The 27,083-nt window shown below is 35.2% G+C and overlaps 1 protein-coding gene across 1 annotated transcript in view; it reads right to left on the bottom strand.

The window, feature by feature from the left end:
* Positions 1-27,083, bottom strand: part of CDH10 (cadherin 10) — a 102,695-nt gene that overhangs the window by 10,521 nt on the left and 65,091 nt on the right. The window contains exons 4-9 of the mRNA XM_005434820.3: positions 18,190-18,309; positions 17,401-17,568; positions 12,908-13,095; positions 9,788-10,041; positions 6,410-6,546; positions 3,979-4,100 (exon numbers count right to left, since the gene is read on the bottom strand). Of these exons, the coding sequence (XP_005434877.1) occupies positions 3,979-4,100; positions 6,410-6,546; positions 9,788-10,041; positions 12,908-13,095; positions 17,401-17,568; positions 18,190-18,309 (989 nt within the window). The remainder of the gene's footprint in view (positions 1-3,978; positions 4,101-6,409; positions 6,547-9,787; positions 10,042-12,907; positions 13,096-17,400; positions 17,569-18,189; positions 18,310-27,083) is intronic.

Genomic DNA, 27,083 nt, shown 5'->3' with positions numbered 1-27,083 from the left:
TACAGGAAAAAGAAAACAAAAAAGTCATAATATTTTAAAATGTCATTGAAAGAGATGAGCTAGACTGATTTATATAACACTGGGACAAGAGAAGAAGTCATAGACCTAGTAAAATGAAGGCTAACAGCAAGACTGCAGCAAGCACGCTTGGAGATCCAGATGGAAATACAACTTTTCTTGTTGCTTTTGGGGCTTTGAAAGCTGCCGAGAACTGTGCTGTTTGCCTGCTTCCTGCACCTGGTTCAGGCAGGTAGCTCTTCAGGGAAAGGACACGATCTTTGAAACGACCAAAACGCCACTGGGCACCCGGAACAGTACAGGTCTGTTAATGCAAGGCCTTTGTGATTTGGCATATGTTTGTTATTCAATATGTTTTAATTTTATGTATATAGCCTCCCAGACACAGGTGTGTATATATATGTATTACAATGACCAGAGTAGAAGATGATGCACGGCCAAAGTGAAATAAAAGAAAAATGAGCAGATTCTCATTTAAACATCAAAATATACTTGTGTCAGGTGCAGGGTGCCCAGTGCTGACAGCTGCAGTGGGGAGCTGCAGGGGTGGGGGCTGCCCTGTGCCAGTTCCAGGCAGTTCCAGGCGGCTCCACCGGCCCCAGCGCAGGGCACAGCTGAGCCCCGCAGCCACGGGCGGGCGCCTCGGGGAAAGCCGGGCTGAGAAAGGGCAAAACGGTGCCCGGCAGCCAGGGCTGAGGGCGACGGGGTGAGAAACAGCCCGGCCAGCCCCGAGGGGGGAGCGGGAGGGGGCAGGGGGCTCCGGGCGCCCCCGCACAGACGCCCCCGCGGGCCCGGGGCAGCCCCCGGCGGGCGGGTGGTTCCCTGCGGCCCCTGGGAAGGGCCCAGCCGGAGCTGGGCACAGCTGAGGAGGGAGAAGAGGCAGAGAGGAGGAGGTAGACAGGCCAAGAATGAAGGGGTGAAGGTGAACCTGAGAAGAAAAAGGGATGGAGGGAAGGTGTTTTAGTTCTCTTGTCTTTGTTTCTCACCATCCTACCCTATTTTTAACTGGCAGTAAATGAAATTAATTTTCCCCAAGTCAAGACTGTTTTGCCAGTGATGTTAACTGGGAAGTGATCTCCCTGTCTTTATCTCAACCCATTCTCTTTTTCATCTTATTTTCTGTCCTCTTGAGGACAGAGGGTGTGGCTGGGCGGGCACCTGGCTGAGGTGAAGTCAACTCACTCTGCCTTTTCTTTTGTCAGGTCACTTACAAAGGGAGAAGGGCTGCTCTTCTGACCATTACTATAGGGAAAATGAATATGTAAAAAAAATATACTCGGCTCCCATGTAAAATCTCTCCAAATTAGGAGTGACTTCTGCTTTGTACATTGATTCCTGTCTCCTACATTAGAGGATCTTCGGAGGCTGGTTTCTGAGCTGCCAGGTGTGTGGCAGCTGGGAGCTGGTAAAACCAGTGGGAATGCATCTGCACAGATGTCCATCTCCTGGCTCTTCTCACCTGGGGGTGGAGGACAGCTGAACTTTGTGTACAGGGCTGCAGCAGTCCAAGCATTTTGTTCCTTTCTTCCCCTCAACTCATGCTGAGTCAGCCTTGTATAGCTCATATGAATGCCTGTGTCCCCTTTATGCCATCAACACCCAGTTTGTCCTCATTTTTGGGGGGCTGAAAGAACAACCATCAAAATGGCATTCTGCCACAGGTGCTGCTTTTTTGTAGCTTTTGGAACAGGACATTGCCATCATTTGGAAGGTCATGGTATGATCTGACATCAACGATAATAACATGCAGGAAAACAATCACAGACCTGAGAATTACTCAGACTCCAAAAATCACATTTCTTTAAAAGTATTCTCCCTCTCTCTTTTGCTATACATATGCATATATGTGTATCTGTGGATATATGTATATACACACTTCCATATATATTATATACAGTGTGTGTGCCTATATATGTAAGTGTATATATATGTTTATATATATTTTATATGTGCTTCAATATAAATTAAGTAAATGGAATTTTTAAGGAAAAATAAATGGGAAAACAATATTCATTAAAATGTTTGTCAAAAGGAGATAGGAAATATTGAAACGTATACCACAAAATTTGTGATTGATGACGTATCGTAATAGTTTAAGTGATCTAATAGAAGGTTTATATTTGATCATGGATCAAATGTAATTATGAAAACCTGAAAGGAAAGAAAAGTAGCATAAATGTGAGAGGAATAAAACTAAGGGAACCATGTTCTGTATGGATTTATTACATTCAATCTCTCAGGACAGACTGAATTCCAAAATAACAAGTCTTATTTACTATCTACCCATAAGAAGGATATAATTACATTCAATTAGATTACTCATGTTATCCTGCATTGCATTTCCAGCAAATTATTTAAACAATCATTTGCAACTCAGATTTTTTTTTTAAATAATATATTGATAGCCCTTCTTAGTAAACTTGGCACTTTTTTTCTGATAAAAGAGACAATATTGAGCTCTATAACAATTTAAATAAATATTCATGGATACAAACACTTATTTATCTTCTCATTTATTAATCATAAACAATTTAAGTGTTTTTTTCAACTTTTAACTGATGGCATTTTCTGAATGTGAACAGAAAACCAGTGCAATGCAGAAATAACTTATGTTTACTTTTAAATTATACTGACATCAATACTGTAGATACCTCAAAAAAATATAGTTCCTCAAAATATGTTTATATGAAAACATAACTGTTCTATTAAGCAATTCTTCATCCTCTATAGTAGTAACTTGGACAGAACAGATTCTAAGACCTCAAATGAGTAAACTTTGTGAATTAGTGCATATAGACTTTTTTAACCCAGGTTTTTTTTGGTTTTGTTTTTGTTTGGTTTTTTTAACTGGAAGAGGAAAATTCAGTGCTCTACTTTTCCAATTCTAATCCATATCCCATACTGAAAACGGTTAAATTATTATTTTTAGCATTTATGGAGGACACTACAACTGTCAAAAATTCTAGATGTTTAGCCAGTGATTTCTATCTATTTAACAGTTCGAATTCTTTTATAACCCTTGAGGCAGATAAATGCCCTTGCTCAGTAACTTTAGATATTTTATGCATTATAAATTTGCTCCTTAAATCCTCTGTTCTAATTTCCAGCTGATGTTACTTCTAGAAAGAAGGATGGCAATCTGAATGTGAAATTTGTAATACAACCCAAATGCCATACCTGTAGTACTGAAAGAGTTAAGATAAACTGATACTTCTCCCATGTTCATTTCAAAGGTGCTAAAATGATTGCACTGAGATACTACTGCTACCATTTTAAAGGATTTATTATTGGCTGACTGTGCCCTGGGACATGCTGTGCTGTAATAGGAAACCAGTTTTTTAACAGTTCTAATAAGCAGCTGACTGTTAGGAACTAGATATTAAGGAGTGCAGTCCTTTCACTTAAATTGAAGTAGACATTCTGTAGCCTCTAGGAGGCAAAACAAAATATTATGTCACCAGTTAAAAAAATGTATGTTTTGTATGTTCTTTTCCAAAGTTTTTGGTGTGATAATAAAGATAAGGCTAACAATGGGGAAAAAACAAAAGTATGAGAGATGTAGCTGTCTGTAACCACCATCAGCGTGGGTTGAAATATATCTGTATTTTGCTATTTGAGAGTTATTGAAAATACAGATTGAAATTCTTAGTAGTTACATATAACGTTTTACTTTGTGAAGATAATAGCAAAACTAATTATGACCATGTGTCTTGGACATATCTACTCAGGATTTAACAGTGTTACAGGGTTAGGTAAAGAAAAGTGGTAATTCACACACTAATGCTGTTGTAATGTATTGGTATTTCACTCCACGCCTCAACTGCAGAGTTACTTTGTTTTCATTTTCAACATTTCAGAAGCTGTTTCGGACATGATTTCTCCCAAGAAAGAGGCAAGAATAATCTACAGTTGAATGCCATAGCAAAACTGGATACTAGGAAGTGTTTATCAAAGGCATACCTGTCCAGCTCTTGCATTTTCACAGACAAAAGTATCGTAGAATACAGCAAACTGTGGGGCATTGTCATTAACATCCAAAATTCTTACATAGACTGGAACACGAGTAGTATCTTTGGGGTTGTCTGACAGGAGAAGAGAGAAGAATAATGAATTTATTTTCCTACCAAAAGTTTTCTGTTTTCTTTCAAATTTCATGAGCAATAAACAAACAAGGTTAGGTATGAAACTGGTCAAAATGTAACATACAAACTTACACCAGGTAAGAATCAGGCCCCCTGAAAAATAAGATGTTTTGCTTTAAGTAAAAATTAAATTATTGTTATCTAGTGAGTAATGAAGATTTCACATGTAAATAGGGTCTGCAACTGTTAATTATCTATGCAATACAGTATATAAAAAGTATGCCCAGTACTATAATGACAAATTTGATTATTTTGTGGGAAGAAGAGTATTATTCTGCTGTAAGGTTTTGATTTTTAATTTTAAAAGTACTCATAATTTGTTTTGTTTTACACAGAAAATACATTATTGACTTTGTGAATTATGCTGGTTTTGGCTGGGATAGAGTTAATTTCAATCACAACATGCATGCATATTTGGAAAATTTTTCAAGCCTGACTTTCCTCTTGTGCCTTAATAAGTAGGGAGAAAATCCACAAAAACAATGAAAGTATACCTCGCCAAATCTGGTAAAGAATTTATTAGATTCAGAGATTTTATGTTTAAATTGCCTTTAAAAATATGAACGTAGATTTTTAGACCTTAGGTTAAGAACAAGAATAGTAACCTCCCCTTTGCCAAATGACAAAACCCTAGTATTATTTAGAGTGTCCTTTCATAAGTATCAGCTAATTCAGGAATACAAGTGTCCCTGTTCTCACTTGCTGATCTATTTGCCATACCAAGAATCTGAAATAATACCTGGGAGTAAAGAAATGCAGCCATTTTTTGGAATTCTGCATATGATTTTGCAATTTTAATTTGTTTATTGTTAATGAATGGGACAAGTAACACTAGAGATGATTCAAAATTACTGTGGTTTTGGGGTTTTTTTTTTCCTTTTTCTTTTTCTTTTAAGCAGCTTCAAATAAAAGAGTAAACATTTAGGATTAGCTGTCATTAAATTCATTTGTTATTAATAACATCTTTGCTAAAGAGTGAGATGTAGATGTTTTTGACTCTTGGAATTGTTTAAAATGGCAGGTTTTTCAGAGTCTGGCAGTTTTTCATAGTCTTTTGCATTTTTATACTGACTTTCCAAATAAATCTTAACACTGCTTTCCCATTGTGTCATGCTTCACAGGTAATATTTTTAAAGATTTAAAGACCTAAATCTCCCCCTTTACTTCTTCCTCCAAAACTATCATACCTCTGGAGAATGCTAGCTACTCCAACTAGGTCCAGAATGTAAATTTGCTCAAAGTATCCTGACCAGGAAATAAGTTTAGCATTGTGATATAATCATACAAAAATACTAAGTTTTTTCATTATATAAATACTTCTGAAAACTATTCTTGCAACACTGGACCGCACTATGAAGGATTGTAAGCTCAGGACAATGCGTTACAAGAGAAAATGAAAGGTTTTTGAAAAAAAGTACAGCTACCAGGTGTGCTCAATACAACCAGTTTATTAATCTGCACTACAAAAATGGGGATAGGCAGACTAGGAGTGGTTAATAGGCTCTGCAGTGCTGTTCTTGCCAGCCATGTTTCACTGCTGATAAGCTTTTTCTAATTTTCCTTTTCTTTTTTTATTGATATAAAATTACCCCCCCAAACCCAGTAACTTTGAAATCAAGTGATCCTCACTAGCTTATTTCAAAGATCAGATGTATGTCTCTTTAGAAAATTTTCTGTTGGGTGGTTAGAGTTAATCTCAATAATGTAACAGGTTTAGAAAGATCTCTGCTTTCTTTGTACTTTTAACGTGAAAATATCTACTGAAAGCTGATTTAAATACTCCCAAGAAATGCTACAGCTTAGGAATCAAATTGAACCTAACTTGTACAATGTATTGATTCCAAGAGCTGTAGATGTAGATACCATAGGAAGAGATAATGAAATTGTTTCTAAGGAAATGAAGAAAATTATAAGAGACAAAACCATAGATTTTTATCCAGAACTCTTCAACTTTAAATGTAAAATCATGTCGTTATCATCAAAGAAAAAGAAGAAAACAGAGTTACTGCAGTGTTATTATTTAACTGGCTAACAGTTCAGAAGTAACTTGAACACTAAAGGTCAGTGGTGGAAGTAGGTAAGAAAAAAAAGCAACGAGGAGACTGTTGTTAGATACCCCCAGTTTATTTTCCCAGAATATCTAATAGAAAGGGGCAGGGGGAGAAGGCAGGGAGGTTTTTTGCCTCAAAGTCAAGCTGTAATTTTGCAGACTAAGGAAAAACGGAAAGAGTGAGTCTAAATTGGCTTACTGATCTCAGCTGCTATAACACTAAGATTGTGCCATTGTGATATCTCACGGTCAAGTGTCTTTGAAGTATAGATGGACCCATTTCCAGAATGAATATTGAATATCCTGTCAAGGTCGGTGTGACGATCCAGAGAAAACCTAAATATAATAAAAAAAGGAAAAGTATTATCAAAATAATAGAAAATGGAAGAAAACATACATTTCACAAGTCAATATAGCTTTTAATGTTACATTACAAAGGCTAGTTTTGAGAAGACATGCATTTAGTTTCTGTAAACACTTAGGAAAATTCTGTTAGCTCCACAGAATGAAGAATAAAAATTGCAAGAATTTCATAAATATGATACAATAGTAATATTTGTGATGTAATATTTGATCATCTGAACTTTTATAGACATAGATGAGAATCATAGAAAATAAAGTCAGAATTTCAATCTAATAATTAAATAATTGTTTTAATCCTGAAAGGAAAATTTTCTTTTATGTACTGTTCCTTCAGACTACGACTGACAGCTCAATTATGAGCTTTTCAGAAGTATCGTTACAAGCTCACCTTCTACACTTCAGGATATATTAATTTACTAGAGATTGAGTTAAAAAAACCTCAGTAAAAATAAGTTCATATGCAGAAATTTCATGACTACTGATGTTAAAGGACCTCATATGTTACTATAGTTGCCGTACTTCTGCAGGCAAAACTAAGACAATATGGCAGAATATCAAACTAGAATCATAAAAATTTCTCTTTCCTCCATTTTTTCTAATGTTTAACACTGCCTTCAAAGTTAGGATTGAACCTTTGATGTTGAATTAAATGTAGGATTTTGTGAAGTACAGAACATTTATGTAACTAATTGGCAGAATTGAGCCAAATTAAAAAAAAAGAAAAGTCTGCTAGTACACTTGTACAGTGCAATAGAAAGAATTGTTCATATTTTTATTAACGTTTATGAGTGATCTAAACAGTTCATCATGTGTATCTGTTTTTATATGCAGTACTTAATTAAATTGAGCAAAATGAAAAAATATGGTCATATGAAAATACAGTCTATAATGTTTTGGTGTGTTATGTTTGGTCACTCCACTTTACATGGTAGCACAAATATGTAAAACAAACAAAGCCCCAACAAAAAAGCCAACAACAAAATGAATACAGAAACAAAACAGAAGGAAATTAGAACAGCCCAAAAGACTTCTGAAGTGCAGGAAAGATTTGCTTAAATTATTTTTTTTTATTACTAGCTGACTATAATAACTGTTAGGATTAAACAAAAACCTGTTATTTTTCAGAGGAATTATATATTAAGACTATTTGGCTTATGTGATAAGCATTTGATTTTACTTCATCCATGGAAGTAGTTTTAATGAGGAAAAGAACTTATTTTGACAGCACTCTAGCTAACGTTTTTTCAATAGGCAATAACAATTTCTCTAGCTAATGAGATGTATTCCACATTGTTCGATTAAAAATTCAATACCATTTGATCATAGCCATGAGATAAGCACATATTTTTACCCCATCATATTGCCTCTAATAACCTGCAAATGCGCAAGAATTATTATCTTTTCAAAATAGCTCCATATTCATTGAACAAAATAGAAATTAGTAAAACAGGAAGCTATTGGCACTAAATTTATAGGAAGCCTAACTTATATGGAGTCTTAATAAACAGAAACTAATAAATAAAATAAACAGGCAAACAAAAAAAACCAACAAAAAACTGAATCAATTCTACAGTCTAAAGCTTGTAATATTTTTTAACTAACTATCTGAGTACTGTACAAACTTCCCTAATTCCGAAATATACCAACTTCAAAATACTTTAGTTAAAAGTGTTAGTTGTTCACTTCTGGGGCAAATACATAGCGCTTTGTATTTAGTGTAGATAATTTAAGAAGTGAAAGCATGTAAAAACTTACCCTAGCTAATTCTTGTTTGAATGTATATTCAAGGTTGCTTTGGAAGTTGAAGAACAGAGCAAATACTAAAGATAATTTGATCTACACTATGGAAGTTGTTTTAATGTTCTTGCCTTCAACTAGATAACATTAAATGAAAGCTGAAAGAAATGACTGTACTATGAAGAGCATTATCACATATATCTTCAATTTTGTTCTCCAAGTGAACTAAATCTGGGTTCAATCGTCCCTTGTAAAAAATTTTGAAATTTCTTTGCTCTTATTAATATTGGCCTGCTCCACCTGCCTCTTCAAAATTATTTTCTATGGGAGAATGAGCAAAACATCAATAGGACATAGAAATGTTATATAAAATAATATTTAAGTCGCTACTCTGCAAATAATAGTGATGAGGAAAATACATGCTACAGTTGTTCAATTAATTAAGTTGCATCAGAAACAAAATGAGGGAAAGCTCAAAGTCTGTTCTTTTTACAGTCATGATTAAGAAAATATAAATACTGAAATTGTCAGTGGTCTCATGCAATTAGAGTGGATAAAGATGCAATGCTAAGTTATTTATATATTCTTAAATTTTAGAGGCTTGGTGTTATATCCTATCTTTTCCATACACACAAATTACTGTAGGAGAAAATTAGATTCAGTTTCATTTCCTAATTCAGTTTTACCACCTGGGCCTCATTAAGAAATATGCAGAAATTGACTTTGAAGTCAGTAAACAAGGTTCTTTTGCCAGAATATAGTTTTTATGCTTTGTTCGGTATTTCAGACAACAGACGTTCAACTTGGACTGAATTGCCTTATCTGTTTCTTAAATCTTACGCATTATAGAAAAACAAACAAAAAAAACCATACCAAAATATAGTTTACTACACTCAGCTAGATGCGATGTAGCATGTAGTATCTAGTGGTATATGTAGAAAAGATTTTTAGAGTTATTAATTTTTCAAGGTCTAATTCCTTGGCGTATTTCAGCACACAAAGATAATTTTATCTTGTATAGCAATTACTCTGGCAAGCCTGCAGAACAGGAGGCACCAACCACAGCAGGTGAGATCAGCATTGCATACTTTCCAGGACCAACCTGAGGAAGCATTAAAGCTCTGTCCCCTTCCTGGGCCATAAAATGGTTTGGCACTTTTTCAGTGTGAAGCAAGATATTGTCCTGAAAGGCCTATTTGAAATCAATATGTAATTGTATACATTTTCTGAGATCTGAAGTACTAGAAAACATTTCCTGAGTCTCCTGTATGTCAAGTGAATGGCTGTTCCCCAAGGTGTTTGGACGCTTATAGATAACATCATTCTCAATTGTGTCTATCTCTGGGACACTAGTAAATAACACAAAAAAATTAGCATCATCTTCCTGTGCACAATGTGTACATGAATATTCATGTTGTATTACTATTTCTGTTAATTTTGTTAGCAAACACTGTATTTACAGAGACTGGAGTATTACCTTATCGGACTAGAGGCCGAATCAGGATCCCGTGCCATTACTGTTCCTATTATTGTCCCCAACTCAATATCTTCATGCACCTCAAAAAGGTATGAAGATCTGCTGAAGACAGGAGGTTCATCTACATCTTCTACAGAGATTTTCACAATAGTTGTATCTTTAAAAGGCCCAAGATAATAGAAGCGTGGATCCACATGTGTATTCTCAGCCTCTACTTTCAAGGTATAAAGTCGTCTTGTCTCGTAGTCCAGTGGCTAAAAATGAAGATGATGATAAAGTTTATTATATTACATTATATATTGAAAGATATTGCCCTACATACATAATGGAAACTGAAGAGGACTCAAGCCTTCTCAGATCTTGCTCTCAGTTGGGGGAACCCAAATACAGTTCAGATTTTCCACAGCATTGTGATCACTTTCTTTAGTGATAAATTCCCATTGTTTTTAGAGGAAGTTTCTCTTCCTAAATATTATTTGTATTATTATAGCACCAATGACAAAAATTTTCAGTGCAAATTTACCAATTATTTTTATGAATTTTGCAGCTGTTTCACAGCTGAACATGGATATGAAGAAATCATATAGGCATTTAAAATACTTCAAAATACAGACTTGAAATAATGACATTTCAGAACAAGGTTCTTAATACTAATATTTCTCAGGAAATGCTATAAACTCTTGGATACTCAAAATAGTCTGAGTATCCTTATTGTCAAAAACATGTATCTGGCCTTAAGCATTAGGAATGGTTTAGGTTTCTTTTAAGGAAGGAGGGATGTGTCAAAGTACTCTGTATCTAGAGAAACAGTAAGAGCTTAATCTTGTTAGTTTTCATTTAACTTAATTAATCCAGCATCAGAGATTTTGTTGGGTTTGTTTGAGTTTGTTTGGTTTTTTTTTTCAAAATAGAACTGACGTCAGAAGTTCATTTTTAAAATGGAAGGAGGAGAGGTTCAGGTTTGTAATTAGAAACTATTTTGGATAGAGAAGAACCTTTATTCATTCAAATTTTTCTAACTGTTATAGATTAAAAGTGTTAGACAGTTAATGATACAGAGGAAATGAGCAAGTTCAGAATTTACCCTACTGACACAGAGAAGACACTATTAACTCCCCCAAAATCTCAGGGAGGTATCAAGCTGGTGGTTTTCATTCATCAAAGTGAGTGGTAGAAGACTTGTTTTTTTCTGCCTAACTGCTTTTAAATACAAATTAATGTTCATGAAAGATGCTAGAGGGACAGCCTAGAAATTTAAATATTCTATTTAAAAGCAGAAAGATGAAGTCTAGTGAAAGAATGATTTTCCTCACTGCCCGATACTTGATTTAAAAAGGTAGTTAGAACAGAAGGGAGAATATCTATGAATAGAATTGAGAAACGCAACAAAGGGCTGCTATGTAACCTAGATATGAGACCATTGGTTGTCTACAAAGTGCAATATGCTGCTATTAAGGGGTGCTGGCTTCAAGCCTAGAAGCAAAGAAGCCATGTTGATCCTGCTTTATTCTAATTAGCTGGCTTAATTGGCCAGAAGTTGTGCCATGAAGATGTAGTTAACATGCTACTAGTACATTCACATCCAGTTTGGACATCTCTTCAGGCTATTCTACAAAACATGGATATGAAACGCATGGATTACTGAGGTATTCCAATGTATCACCAGTAATGAACAAAACTGTTGCCCAAATGTATGACATTGTGGCAAGGCAATTATTTAATCTGTGAGAATTCGTCTAGAAAAAGTTCTTTTGTGGCAGGTATTAAATTCAGACTTACTAGTTTAGGGGATCAGTAAAGGAACTCCAGCTATTCATAGTTACTCATCATTGAAAACAGAAACAACAATCAACATGGCTAAATAAAAAACAAATTAAAAAAAGAATATTTTTATAAATTAACAAACTGAGCATATCTTCTTCCTTGCTAGTTACTGCTGTTGTCTGTGCTATCCGAATAAACAACTTATTTATCGGTATGGAAAAGCATCCTGGAAATTGCAAAATGTGCCAGATTGCTAATGACAGAATGAGATCTTGTTCGTTAGTATTTATTGGTGACATTTTCAGAGCTTCTGTGTTATAAATTATGAGAGTTTTATGCTTGGTGGAGTTATTAGACTGTTTTCTTCAAGACTCTATTGATTTAATATAATAGCACTTTGTGCCAAAAATATGAAGCAAGCAAGAACACCTCAAGAGAAGCCTTTGCAAAGTTCTAGGAAAAGGAAAAATAATGATGACTATGCTTATAGAATAACATAGAGGTTAAAAAGGAACATACTCTGATCTTTGCAGAACTTATCTTTTCCTTGGTTGCCATTATCAAGAAATATGGAGATATATTTCATAGTAGTGTTTAATTTGTTACTTTATGCTTAAGGAGATTTGTTTTAAAAGCTAATATAAACAGTGTTTTATGTTAGAAATGCTGCCTGAACTATTTAGAAACACATCTCAAAATCCCAAAGAAAAGGACTGAGGGACTTCTGGAAGGGAAATTGTTGAGGAACAGGAGGATGGCATTTCTAAGTGTGAGATCTTACACCTCTGAAAGTGCTCTGATGCACAAGACAGCTAGCTCTGAAACAGGGACACCATCATTATTTACTGCTCATGTGTTAACCAGCTTTACATGTTGGAAACAGGAATAAAACAACATAGCTTGTGACCCAGTTCCCATGCGTATGATTGTATTCTGCCATACACTGGTCACCTAAGTTGATGAGAATCTCCTAGGATAAGGAAAACCTACCTCTCTCAGTAGTGAATGAACTATGTATTGCTTGCTGAAGAAAATAGGTTACAGGAATACTAAATAAATCTGTATTTGGAATCACAGAGATAATTAGTACAAACACATTCAGGGCGGTCCATTTCTTAACATACTTTGCTGGCAATAATGCTTTAAACCCATGCTACACCTCAGATATTGGAACCACCTGTTATTTCCATTTCATCTTAAAAAGAAATCGTACCTTTCAGACACTGATGGGGGATGCTTGCAAATGTTAAGCAGTTAGAACATGCGTTCATATGAGCCAAGCACTTTTTTTTGCAATGAACATTTGTGGCATGAAATTGACACCAAAATCATTTAGTGAATGTTTTTAATAATCACCTTTCGCACAGTTATGATGCCTTCTTGTGTGTCCTTCTGTGTTGCAATATCAAACATATCTGTCCCATCACCATCTATAATTCTGTATTCTACTTCAGCATTTTTTCCAGTGTCTGCATCTGTGGCTTTGATGCTACCGATGGCTGTCCCAACTGGGGAGGACTCAGGAATGCGGAGGTGGATGGTACCTGTCAACGTGACAAAGAGCCGCTCAGAAGCCCCACAAGCCACTACACAGGCATTAAGTAACACGGTGTCACACAATAGCTAATTACATATTTTTGTGTATGTTTTATTCTAGAAAAGGTGTCCTTTAATACCAAGAGGATGGGCAAAATGTGAGGCAGAGAACTAAGAAGAGGAAGACTTTTAGGTGGTAGCCTGAAAACAAAATTGTAGAAAAACAAATTCACAGAAAAGTAGTGTTGAAAAGGACCTCTATTCTCCTGTCTCAAAGAAGAATCAATCCATACTTTTCTTGTCTATGTCATTTATGAAACATCATCTAGAAAGACTGCTCTGTGTTCTTTTCAGGCTTCACTCTGCTTTTCCCCCCTTAATATCTAAGGCGAATCTTTGGGATACATTTTACACCTATTCTGTCATGGAAGCAATACAAAGAACTGAATCCCCTCACTTCTGAGCAGCAGCCTGACATTTCAGCTTTCAAAATTAGATAGTCAGATACAATATTAAATAAATTTGAATTACATCCTAATGCAGGGATAGGGTTTTGAAAATCCACAAGCAGAAGGTGTGCCTATATTTGTTAAAGCAATTAATTCATACTTTAATAAGGCTTATGAACACTGCGATACAGGAAGGCCACTGGCAACATGATCTTATCATATCTTCAGGAAAGCACAGGTGAGTCATGAGGATTATCAGTGTCTCAAACTATATTACAAGCCAGCTACAGAGTGACAAAGGAACTGTTTTTGTTTCCAGGAACACTCACTGAAAAAAAACCCCACTACTATTCATTAGGATGTTTGAGACTTTCTCTCATTCCACACAACTAGTTTGTTCTGTTCTGTTCTGTTCTACTTTGCCAAATCTAAAAAGTGATTAAAAAAAAAGCAAAATTTCAAAAAATTAACACAATCACATATAGTTTGTAAGTAAATATTGACTGACAAATAATAAAATTAAATATCTTCATGTAATTTTATTTAGGCAGCTTTAGATATGAAACACATAGAGCATCAGAATCAATATTTTATAGCCGTACTTCACATTCTTTTTATATGAATTTATTTTTATTCAGTTACAGTTTAGTGTCTCAGTCATGCGTTTTATCTTGCATTTGCTCTGACATTTTCATTACCTTTCTCTAATACCTAAATCTGTGTACTTTGCTATGTTAGTATATAATCTCTCTGTAATCGGGTAATGATTAAAAAAAACAGAAGAAAAAATAGCCTCTCCTCCCATTTAGTATTTATTTGGTACTATGTGAGACTATGGTGGAAAAAACACTTTCCACTTTTTTTCCAAATTAGTATTTATATGTTTTAATTAGTTTTATGTTGTTACAACTATTCTCCACCACATTTTTTAGGGGAGTGCTTAAAACTACATCCCCAAGCCATGCCTTGTGGACACAACTTTTGACTCCCACCACAATCCCCAACTCATTAATTTAGTTCACCAAGTGGTTAGAATATATATCTTGAATTGCTAAGGTAGCAGAAACAGAGAGTGAAAATAACTAGAAACCTATCATCTGAAAGATAATATTATGTCTAACCTATCCATTTATAGAAATCTCCACCACAGTATGAGACATTTTATTATTTTTGTCACTGAAGAAATTTAGTGCATTGCTTAAGTATGGGATGCAGTGCAGCTTTAGACACTGTATCAGAACACAAACTACACTGAACTAGAATTACTCTTGCAAAACTCTGCTGTCAATCCTTTTTCTCTTATTTCTCTTCTTCCTCAGGGAAAATAATTTACTGTTTGCATTTACTCCAGTGAGTGATAGTCTTTCATTTGTCTGTCAGGAATGAAAACGGGACGATCGAGGCAAGGAGAAGCTTTTCCATATACTAAGGAGAGTGGAAATCAGCCTGACTATTAAAGTCTACTGGTGTCTGGAAATACTTCAGACAGCCATAAAAAATGAAAAAGCACTCTTATTCATGTTTACCTTTCTTCCAATTTACTCTTGAATAGGCATATAATGTAAAGGTAAATATTCTTACAGAATGATAGAGGCTATAGTCTCACAGGAGACATAGGCTGCCGTAACTCAAAATGCACTGAGTTACAGTCAAACTCAGGCTCCTAAGTCCATAAACCACTTTTTTTCCATTTATCATTGGTCAGCACAATCTCCTTCCTTCTAAAAACACTTGGAAAGGTTACAGTTGAAACAGACACAATATCTGAGGTATTTCAGTCTTTCTGTGTAGAATCTTGATACATTTTAAATTTTATCATGTTGCCTCAGAAGAGCAGCCGCTGCTACCGATATGCTTTTCAGGAGTTCTTTAAGAGGAGAAAAATGTTCTGAAGAGTCCTTGCTCTGTGATCTAAACAACAGATGAATTAATTGCTCTTCTAAGTATGATAAAACATAATATGTAGAATTTTCCACAATTCTAATATGAGTTTGAGTTTCTTGTGGAAGAAGTTTAACAAGTTATGAAATATTTTATTGAAACGTGTAGCTGTAATTTGCTGGGTCCTGTGAAAACATAATAGACATTTTAGTATTTTTCCTGGTAACTTATAAATCTGATATGAATATGATTGTCTCATGAACCTAATACACAACTATTTTTTATTAATGGAACAGAATAAGAATAATTTAACTTAATCAGTTTCAATTCCAGTAGTCTAATTGAACTCTATTAAAATTGGAAATCATTATAAGGTCTATTTGCATTTTGAGATTAAATATAAAGATATTCTAAAAAGTCAATAGCTATTTTTACTTTCATATATCTAGTAAAATGAATCATCTTTATAAATGTTTTAGTTTTCATTTCCAGTGAAACATACATTTATATCTAGCACAGCTATTGTCAGAGAGAAAGTAGAGAGAAAAACAAAACCACAATAAAAACCAAACATGAGAGTGTTACTAGAAGTTTCTTTAAAGCAAAGGTCACATCTGATTTAAGATGACATTAATAGAAAATGCAGAGATATTTCTAGGATAATACACAAGATTCTCATCTGACTCAAATACGATATTGGACTGCCAGAGAAGTCATGTAAAAGTGGTCTATAAAGTTGATTCTATCATTCTATGTATTAAACTAACAGGGTATTTAAGAAAGAAAGAAACAAAAGAATAGCATAACTGTGCATGTCTGATGCTTATATACTGTCTTAAATTTAACTCCTGAAATTAACTTTCTGTATAGTTTTGAACATGACCTCTTTTAAAATAGTCTTCCTCAATAAGACCAGAAAGGAATATAGCATTCCTCACCTACACAGCACTGGAATTACCATAACCCTCTATATACAAATGAAAACAAGAAAAATAATAAATAAAAAAGGTGTAGAAATACAAAGAACATAAAATGTCATTAACAATAAATTCTGTCCAGAATAGGACCTGTGTGGAAATGCACAAACTGTAAGTACTCAGTTGTTTGTGATCTTTCTATTTTGAGTGTGTATATGAAATCACACATTGACAAACATCTTAAAAGACACATATCTCTTATCTGCAATACTAAATTGAACAAAATTAGGTACTCCATTTGTGCCATAAAGAACATGTTAAAATCAGAAAAAAATTGAAGCTGATTCTGCTGGATTCAGTAGTTATACAGCAGAAAAAATGAGCAGAGAGGATACTCTAAATCTTTTAGCTATTAAATATGTCCAAACCATTTTCCAAATATTACAGATTCAGTATATGCAAAAGGCTTCAAATGTATTTTAAATGTATAAACTTTAACGTTTGATATTACATAATTTAATATTTTTATGTTACAAAACCAAACCAAACCAAAACAAAAAGTAAGTTAAATTGCATTTTGTTCATTTACTTTATCTTGGGAAATTTTCTTTTAGGTTTTGTAGCATTGTAACTGAAAAAGTACAAATCTGCTTGATTCAAGTGGGGTTTTTTTCCATATTCTTCATGACTAAATTGTAAGCAGATACTACAGTTCAAATATTTCTGCATATCTAGAATTACTACATGTTTTATTTTCAAATAAGGAGTATGTAGAACTTAAGCAATAGGTAGGGGAAAATAAGAGTCCACCTACCACCCCCTCCCATAGCACTGGAAAGTATTCCAGGTGTGCTGCAGTTATATTTGACTGTGCAACTGTTTTCTAACAAACAAATGCTGTAACATTTCATATAATGCTTTAATAACAGTGAATAAATCAGTACATAAGCCTTTTGTTCATGTGTGCGCATAATCTAGACTTACTCTAAATTAAACCAAATGGTGATTGCTTAACTCTTTAGTTTGAAGCTCTTACAGTTCAAGGCAACTATTAAATGCAGCTTACTCTGGGGGAATCGAGGCGGATTGTCGTTGACATCAGTCAAAGTGATGTTCACGGTGGTGGTCCCTGATAATCCACCCATCTGGCCTCCCATGTCCTTTGCCTGGATAACTACTTGGTACTGCTCCCTGTTCTCTCTGTTCATGTTTGGCAAAGCAGTCCTGATGATGCCTAATATAAATAATAATTGTAAAAAAATTGTTAATAAACACTTTATTTTTTATGTGCAGCAATCTCCTGCATCTTTTTTGTATTAGTCTGTAAAATATATTTCTTAAATATTCATTTCATGGTTTAAAGTATGAATTTCTGTTCATAAGCTTTACAAATAGTCTTCAGTAGAAGCTACTTTGTTGAACAAACCTTAGTTCTACTTCACAGCTCCCTTTCCAGTTTACATTACGTACTAAAAATGATTCAAGCTATTTATACATAAGGTTTATGAGTAGAAAGAAGAACATCTTTATTAGTCCAAGTTAGAACCATTAAGGAAAAAGAACAACATTTTCTAGGACACAAACCTTCTTTCCTGCCTTTACTAGAAATGTTTACTAGATACTTAAGCTATCAATAGTACAACTGTAAAATTACTTATACTTCATAATGCCAGCTGTAATAACCCTGAAGTTTTTATATTTCTTAAAATAATTATAAATTAGGAGGAAAAAAGCAATAAATATTATTTCATTTCAGTAAGTTTTTAGAATTAATTTTGTAGGTGATCTAGATTTTTTAAAATTAAAGAAAAGTCTACAGCTTATGGGAAATGGAAATAATGACAATTTTCCTGACCTGTTTCTGGTTCCACGGAGAAATATGGCTGTCCCTGAAGTATGCTGTAAATTACTCTGGCACTGTTTCCATATGAAGGGTCATCAGCATCAGTAGCTGTAACTTGCACCACAGAAGTACCTGAAATGTCCAAAGTCAACTTAGTTTCACATGGTATGAGGTGAAGTTCCAAGAACATCAATTTCCGTTTGAGCAGACCCCAAAGAAAATTTCACCTAATGTCCATTGGACTTTTCAAATATATGATCTTAGAGTCAATGTCAGGTACATGCTTACCCATTTCAGGATCTCATTCTACATAAATTGAATCTAAACTTTCCTAATACCACAAGCGTAATTAAGATCTAATCTTATCTAATTAATTAATTAATTAATTAATATCAAATTATAATATTATCATAAAAATAGCTATGGTTGAGCTGAATTTTTATCCTCACCCAATTACAATTGTTCATACTTACGTACTCACTTCCTGTTTTCAGAAGACTTACTTGTTTTTATTACAATAAATATCTGTTTTCCATTACCTACAACAGATATTTTGGGATTTTTTGTCCAACACTGTCAACATAATATGAAATTACACAAGCAGAAACATGACAAAAAAAGATTATTTAATAGGTCTTTGGAATTTGGGAAAAATTAGTTATCTGTTCTCCCTGCTTTCTAAATTTTAATATAGATAGCTACTACCAGAAGAAATATTGCCATATGGACTTTGAAATCTGCTAGTTATTTAGACTCTATAAAATCTTCTAATCTTAAAGACCATCTCTAAATTTTAGTGGAATATACCAGTCCTTCAAAACAAGAAATGCTTGCCATTGCCTCTGTCATTTCTTGCTGAATCAAAATAGTTTCTATATCCTGTTCAACTTTTCCCCCAGAGAAAGAAAGTATCAATCTCTCCTACTGTACTTCCATAAAGTGCAGATATGATTTTAAGCATATAGGAAAGAAGTGAAAAAAACATGGAAAAGAAAAGAAATCATCATATGCATGTGATTGTTTAGATATGGGCTATTCCTGAGGATCAGAGGACTTTCAGATTTCTCCTTTTATCCCAATTATTTTCCTCCATCAAATACTACCAGGTATTGTGCAATAAAGAACCTGTAAATAAAAGGCACTTTGCACAATTATTTATTCCCTTTCATAGTTTGACTACATTACACATCTATTCTTACATAAAAAGGCAAATAAGAGTAAATGTTAAGCTTCCTCAGGTTTTGTTGTTTGGGGTTTTTTTATTTCAAAAGATGATAACAAATCTGCTTTTGACAAGTCAGTTGTTAATCACATGAACAATAATGCCAATATCAATGGGATAAGCATGTGCATAACCGTTGAATCAGAGATGAGTTCTCAGAAGTGTTCAGTTTTCAACTTTTTGGAACAGAAACACTTATTTCAGTGAGTCCCTAAAAGTACTTGTGTCTCATAAAGAAGGCACAATAGACAGATTCATGGTTTATATCACTACTGTTATTAAAATGGAATGAATCACTGATTTAACAGAACAAAGTCTCAAACACGAAATTAAATTTAGGAAAGATAAAACATTACTATACAAATACAATGGAAAAACAAGATGAAAATTATAAATACTTTACACTGTACTAATGATTGCTTTAGTGATCATCTAGACTAGGGCTGAAAGTGAAAATCTGAACATCTTTAAAATATAAGAATGTAGGGGTGATAGAGCTGTCCTAAAAACTCCATCGGTTTCCAATTCACAAATGTCTCGTAACTCCAGCCAGACTGAACTCCATTTGTAGATGTAGGTCTGTGTAAATTCTGCTAGAAGATACAGAGGCTTTTTTGTTGAATATATCTAAGTTCTGAGCAGCGTTGCCTTGACTGGGAAATACACTTTTTGAATCATCTTAGTATGTAGCAAATTGCAGTTCTAGAATGTATAATTGCTCCTAAAGCACGTTTGCTCTGAAATAGCAAAGAGGTATGTAAAAGAAAGATACAGAATAAACCATGTCCAGTAACTTAAGTGCTACAAGTCAAAAAAAAAAAAAAAAAAAGGCAATAGGGAAAAAATCAAACCACCAAGTATAGCAATCAACATGGCATTGTCCAAATAAAGCTTACAAATCTGCCATGTTATATCTGTAAAAACAGAGAACAGTCATCATAAAGGCACCTATCACAACAACACAATATATTAATGAGAAACTGGTCTACTTTACAAACGAATGAAAGGTGGTAATTTTTCTCTATTACATGTAACTGAATTATTTCTTGTTTCTGATTTTCACATTTCCTTTGTAAGTTCAAACTAGCAGTATTTATTAATAGGTCAATTGTGTAAGATTTTTATTATTTTATTTAAAAAAAAAGCATGTAGAATCAGCTTTGAAGGATAATTAGAAGAAAACCGAAGAATGTGTTCAATACCTTTAAAATTAACTAAAATAAAATATCAATTTGCAGTGTAGTAATATGTGTCTAATAGTTACTGCTTCCTTAGTTATGGATGTCATAATGTACATGTAATATATTAATTAATGCTATTTTAATACACATACACAGGAAATAGAATAAATCATATCAGCTATCCTTCCCTTCAGCTGCAGTGAGTATGGCTGCTTATACACCCAATAAAATCCATCAGGCACTTCTGAAAAATGTAAATTTGATCTTCCCTTCAAAGCCTGTGGGAAGAGACTTGGTCTCCTTAATTTCATCACTATCACAAAGTGAGGTTTACTCAGTGGGTTTTGCTCAGGATGATGTACACCCCATTACCCAAAACCAATAAGGATAACCTATAATTTTTAATGTTACCTTAGCTCTTCAGCTTTTGCTGGCCAGTCACTGGTGAGGTACCTGGCAGGAAAAGCACAAGGGCATTGCTACACTTCTGCGTGCCATTCAGGATGCAGAAGTCACCACATTGATCCCTTGCTCATGAGGAAGAGAGACATGCTTTCTAGACTTCTGCTGATTCCTATGAAAAACCTGACAGAAACCATTGAAAGAAGTGAGCAGGAGGAGTACACCAGTATATCAGTTACGCTGTGCATATCAACTGTCAAACCATCAGCTTGTTTTGCTTTGCTTCAGTTCTCTGAAATCACTGAAGACCACTGATGCTCAATATTACAATTATATTGCTTGCTCTGATCTGAAATCTGGACCAGAAATCCAAAGGCATTGAAGATTATCAGTCATGTCAGGGTTTAAAAAACATACAGTGTGGGTGTGACTTAGTACTACTTGGTCTGGGTCTTGCTTTGTCTTTTACATAGGTGCAGATTGCTTCTGATGAATTTGGTAGGAGTCTTTGACTTTCAGGATCTAAAGCCTAATCTGAACTCTATAGAAGTGCATAAAGGAGACAGTGATAATATACTGGAGAATATGGCACCAGCTGTATTATTAATAAGACCTGTGAATTCTGTAATTTTCTCCTTGTTTACTTGCAAATTTTATTATACGTTAAACTAGAATTATACAGTACTGAGCTAGGCCCAGAAATAAACAGTCATTTGTCAGATTACTGTTGTTCTCAGAAGATGTATTTTAACATAATTTTAATATTCTAATCCCCCCAGGCTCTGGTACTATAATAGTAATTAATATATTTGTCCCTTTTTAATGTGTTCCTTGCAAGCATCTTCAAACACCATACAAGTACTAATGACTTTGACCTCACAACGCATTTATGATGTAGATGTATTATATAAGAATCACTGAAGGTAATTAACTAGGAAAAAGAATCCACAGAATATTCATTATAGAGGTGATTTTGAAACTTGCATTTCCTTTTCCTTACTCCCAATTGAATTATGTGATATTTAAGTACAACAAGTACCCTCCAAGGTAAATTATCCATACAAATAACAAGTCAAATTAATATAATTTTTCTGCTCTTTCTAGCAGAAAAGAGAGGAAATAATGACACATTTGCCCTTGAAATAAACCATTTAATTCAGTAGAATAACAGAGAAGAAGTGGAAAGGGCTGCATATTCACAGAAACTCATGTCAGAAAGGTCTTTGGCTACATTGTACTCCTGTAACTTGGAAAACAGTAAGCTGGAAACAAACACGTCAGTGGATATTTCCAATTTTTTAAGATGCCCTTTATAAAGAAAAATAATGTTTAATCTTGGGGTGTGTGTGTGTTTTAGTTTTCATTTTCTTTCATTTTTTGTCCCCTCTCTTTATGACAGGATTTGTGCGCAAAGTGAAATCAGGGTTTGTAAAAAATAAAAAAAAAATAATAATTCAGGCTTTCAAAATCTGTCTTTACTGATGTTATGAAATTGTAAGTCAGAAGATGCAAAAGGGTTTGGTGAGAGAGATATGAAAAAAGATTTTTAAAAATCTTTGTTAATAAGAAACAAGAAGGAAGTGTTACAAGTGCTATGGCAGAGAGGACTGAGCATTGGGAATTGATGGAACAGCACTAATAAGGAAGTGTACAAAAAGCCTAGGGAGAAAGCCAAGCAACAGTAGCTCTAAAAGCTGTCTGAAGAGAAAGAGAAAAAGATAATCACAGGCAGAGATGACAGGCTAACTGTGGGATGGGACACCCAACCTATAGTTCACAGGTAAATGTGAAACATACGAAGAATGTATTGATATCCTTAATTCAGAAGTATAAAAGACCAGCTAAAGAGCGTACCAGATAGCAGAAAAAGCACTGAAGATGGAATAAGGTTAAGTAATGATTAGAAAGTATGCAAACTACAACAGATGAATAGAGAAACATCAAGAAATAAAAGAGAGGATGTGATAATAAAAAAAAAAAAGTCTAAATAGCAGAAAGTTCTGAAAGCTTCTTTAAAAGATACCAATAGGCAAAATCCAAAGGAAAAGCTGTATAGAGGAAAATAAGACTCATCTGCAGTTCTGAAAAGAAACCTTCAAATGAGGAGAAAGAGATAGATAGGTGAAGAATATGGTGGACAGAACAGAAGATTGTCATCAAACCCATAAGAATATTCTGACTCACGAACTCTGAAAGTAAGGAAAGGAAAAAAGTAAAAGAAAAGAAAACATCCAGTCAGTGCAAAGACTTCAGGAAAACAAGACATCTTTCAGGATACTGACCCAACTGCAAGAACCTGAAGCTGGCCAATTTATCTCTGCCTTTACTATGATTAATGAGCAGCAGAAGAAAGATGAAAAAGAAAACAAAATCTATGGACCTTTGTCAAGTCACTCTATTTGATAATACAAATAGCTAATATCTCAGGTATCCATCTGGCTAATACCACAGCCTGAGGAAGAAATCATAACTGCTGTTTCTGGTCTAAAAGAGGCTGGTATATGGATACATCATGATTTCATACCTTAGAGGTGGTGGCAGATAGAGTAGATAAAGACTTAAGAGACATTTTTTTTTCTTCTTTTTTTTAACCTCCTGGCCCAGTTTGCAATACCTTATAGTACAGGGCATTTTAGGATGGAGGAAATCTTTCATTCCAAGGGGTGTAAGGATTTAAATTATTTCAAGATGATGCTTCTTGCATGTTTTTGGTACTTCTGCACTTCTTTTCATGGTTTTGGTGAAGAAAGCAGGACATTAGGTAATAACAGCCTTCATTTATGAATCAATAAAGAAATACTGGTGATTTTAAAATTACCAGTTTACTTACTTATTAAGTAACAGAGATACGGTGGTATACTGATGAAATGAATGATACATGTAATCTTACTGAAAACTTAAACTATATATGAAGAGAAACCCAACAGCTCTGAACTCTAGCTGCTACCTACATTATACAGTGTAGCTCTAAAAGCAATGAGTAAATTTACATAGTAATATATGCTACCATGTCTGTCTTCTTTCTGGTATTCAGATGAATGCATATATAGAGTTAATATGAACATCTCATTACTGTGGTTGCAGTACAGATGTGTATAAATAGACATCACAGTTGCAAAACTGCAGAATAGTTGACTATTTTTTTGACACTTCTTAAAATAGAGATAAGATTAGGCCCATCCATTTGAAACTGTGATATTCAATACTGAGATTGAGAGTGTAGGCACCAGATGATAGCAGATGTCTTGAGAATACAGTCCTAGAATAACATACCAGAGACCCCAAAGGCATAAATAAAAATCGCAAGTTACCAGGCATATTACAGACTGACCGGAATTTAAATTATAAAAAGGAAAAAAAAAAAGAACAAATATCTAGCATCTGTAAAACATCAGTTGCATGGTGAAAATACAGAGAAGATAACTAGAGGATATAAAAGATGATGACAATCTCTACAAGAATTGGAACAAATACACAAAAAGGATTGTTCCAGTGTTATCTTCCCCAATAAAAGGTGTGACATCTGATCAATACTACCATCTATCTGTAGCAGATCCTTTTTCATATTTGGTAGTGAGAGAGTCATGCCTTTTAAGTTGCTATTCACCCCATTTTGCTATTATCACTCACCAATCATACTTATATATAAAAAAACTTCATATCTCTTTAAATAAATTGTAATTTTAAAAAGCAGTGTTTATATATATGTGTATGTGCGTGTCTAGTGGTCCAGCCTTCCCACATAATAAAATGATTTATAGTGAACTATCAAACTTGGATGTACAGAAAGTAGCAGGAGTGCAAGGTATTCTATAAATGTATAGATACATTTTTAGTGAATAATTCTATCATAGAATCATAGCATCATAGAATATCTCAATTTAGAAAGAACCCATAAGGATTATCAAGTCTAACCCCCTGCCTCTTCCAAGACTACCTAAAACTAAACCATAGGGCTAATAGCATCATCCAGATGCTCCTTAAACTCTGACAGGCTTGGTGCCATGACTCACCATCCTCTCAGTGAAGAACCTTTTCCTATGTCCAGTCTGAACTTCCCCTGATGCAGCTTCATTACATTTCCTCTCATCCTATCACTGGTCACCAGAGAGAGGAGATCAGCACCACCTCCTCTGCTGCTTCCCTTCAGAAAGCTGTAGACTGAGATAAGGTCACCCCTCAGCCTTCTATTCTCCAAGCCAAACAAGCCAAGTGATGCCAGCCACTCCTTGTAAGTCTTGCCCTTGAGACCTTTCACCATCTTGCTTGCTCTCCTCTGAACACACTCATAGTTTGATGCCTTTTTTGTATTGAGGTGCTGAAAACTGCACACAGTACTTGAGGTGGGACTGCAGCACCTAGCTATGCTGTGCTTGATGCACCCCAGGACACAGTTGGCCCTTTTGGCTGTCAGGGCAAATTGTTGACTTGTATTCAACTTGCCATCAACCCAAACCCTCAGAGCTCTTTCTGCAGGGCAGCTCTCCAGCATCTTGTCCCACATTTTGTACTTACAACTAGGGTTACCCTGTCCCAGGTGAAGAATCTGACACTTGCTCTTCTTAAATTTCAAATAGTTAGTGACTTCCCAGCTCTCTAGTCTAACCAGATCTCCCTGTAAGGCCTCTTTACTCTTGAGGGAGTCCATAGCTCCTCCTAGTTCAGTGTCATTGGCAAACGTAATGTACATTTGATTCCTGCGTCCAGATACGTTATAAAAAATATTAAAGAGGACTGGCCATAAAATTGAGCCCTGGGGAACCCGACTGGTGACTGGCCACCAGCCTGGTGTAACCCCATTTACTATAACTCTTTGAGCCTGGCCCATCAGCCACTTGCTCACCCACTTACTATGGGCTTGCCTAGCTGTGTGCTGGGCAGTTTATCCAGGACACTGAGACACAGTATCAAACACTTGGCTAAAGTCCAAAACCACCATATCTACTGGCTTCCCTTGGTCAGCTACATGGGTGACCTTGCCATAAAAGAAAATTAAGTTGGTTAAGCAGTTGGTTGGAAGGCATTAAACATCTCTGCTTTACCTACATCCCTACTTGTGAGGTGACTGACCTCATCAAGTAATAGACCAATGTTATCTCTGATCCCCCTTTTGCTGTTACCATATTTTTAAAAGTCCTTTTAGTTGTCCTTCATAGTGCTGGCCAGCTTGAACTCCAATCAAACTTTGGCTGCACAAATTTTCTCCCTACAGTAACGAACATAGTCTTGTAGTTCTTCTGTCTCACCTGTCATTGCTTCCAATGTCCATACACTTTCCTTTTCTGCCTAAGTCCCAGAAGACCCCTGCTCATCCAAGACAGCCTTCTGCCGTGTTTGCTTGACTTCTGACACTTTGGAATTGCCTGCTCTTTCAATCTTAAGAGATGGCTCTTAAATAGTGACCAGTGTTCATGGACCCCAATACTGTCAAAAAGCAGATTCCCAAGGGACCTTACTGCATGGACCCCAATACTGTCAAAAAGCAGATTCCCAAGGGACCTTACTGACTCGGTCCTTCAGCAGCTTGAAGTCCACTCTCCCCATATTGAGGGCTGAAGATTTGCTGGCAGTTTTTCTCCTGTCTCCAATGATCTGAAACTCAACCACCTCATGGTGACCAAGAGAGCCAACAATCACCACGTGGTGCATAAGTGCCTGTTTACAAACAACAAATCTAGGAGGGCACTTTTCCAAGTCAGCTCCCTTAGTACCTGCACCAAGAAGTTATCTTCAACACGCTTCAGAAATTTCCTGCAGCTGTTTGTGTCTGCTGCATGCTATTCCCAGTCAATGCCTGGGAAGTTAAAATCACCCATAAAGACAAGGGCAGCTGATCTAGAGATATCTCTTAATTCCTTGTAAAATAATTCATTTGGGTCATTGTCCTGGCTGGGCAGTTGGTAGTAGAGTCGCACAATAACATCCACTTTATTTGCCCTCCCCTTCACCCTTACCCAGAGGCCCTCAACAGTGTCATCACCAGCTGTAAGCACCATATAATCCAACCCCTCACAAACAGCACCACCTCCCCTCCTCACCTGCCTTGTCTATACCTCCTGGAGAGCCTGTAACTGTCCATCATGCCATTCCAGCCACAGGAC

The sequence above is a fragment of the Falco cherrug genome, chromosome 3, assembly GCF_023634085.1.
Source record: "Falco cherrug isolate bFalChe1 chromosome 3, bFalChe1.pri, whole genome shotgun sequence".
Lineage (NCBI taxonomy): Eukaryota > Metazoa > Chordata > Aves > Falconiformes > Falconidae > Falco > Falco cherrug.
This window is presented reverse-complemented; position numbering and strand designations above follow the sequence as displayed.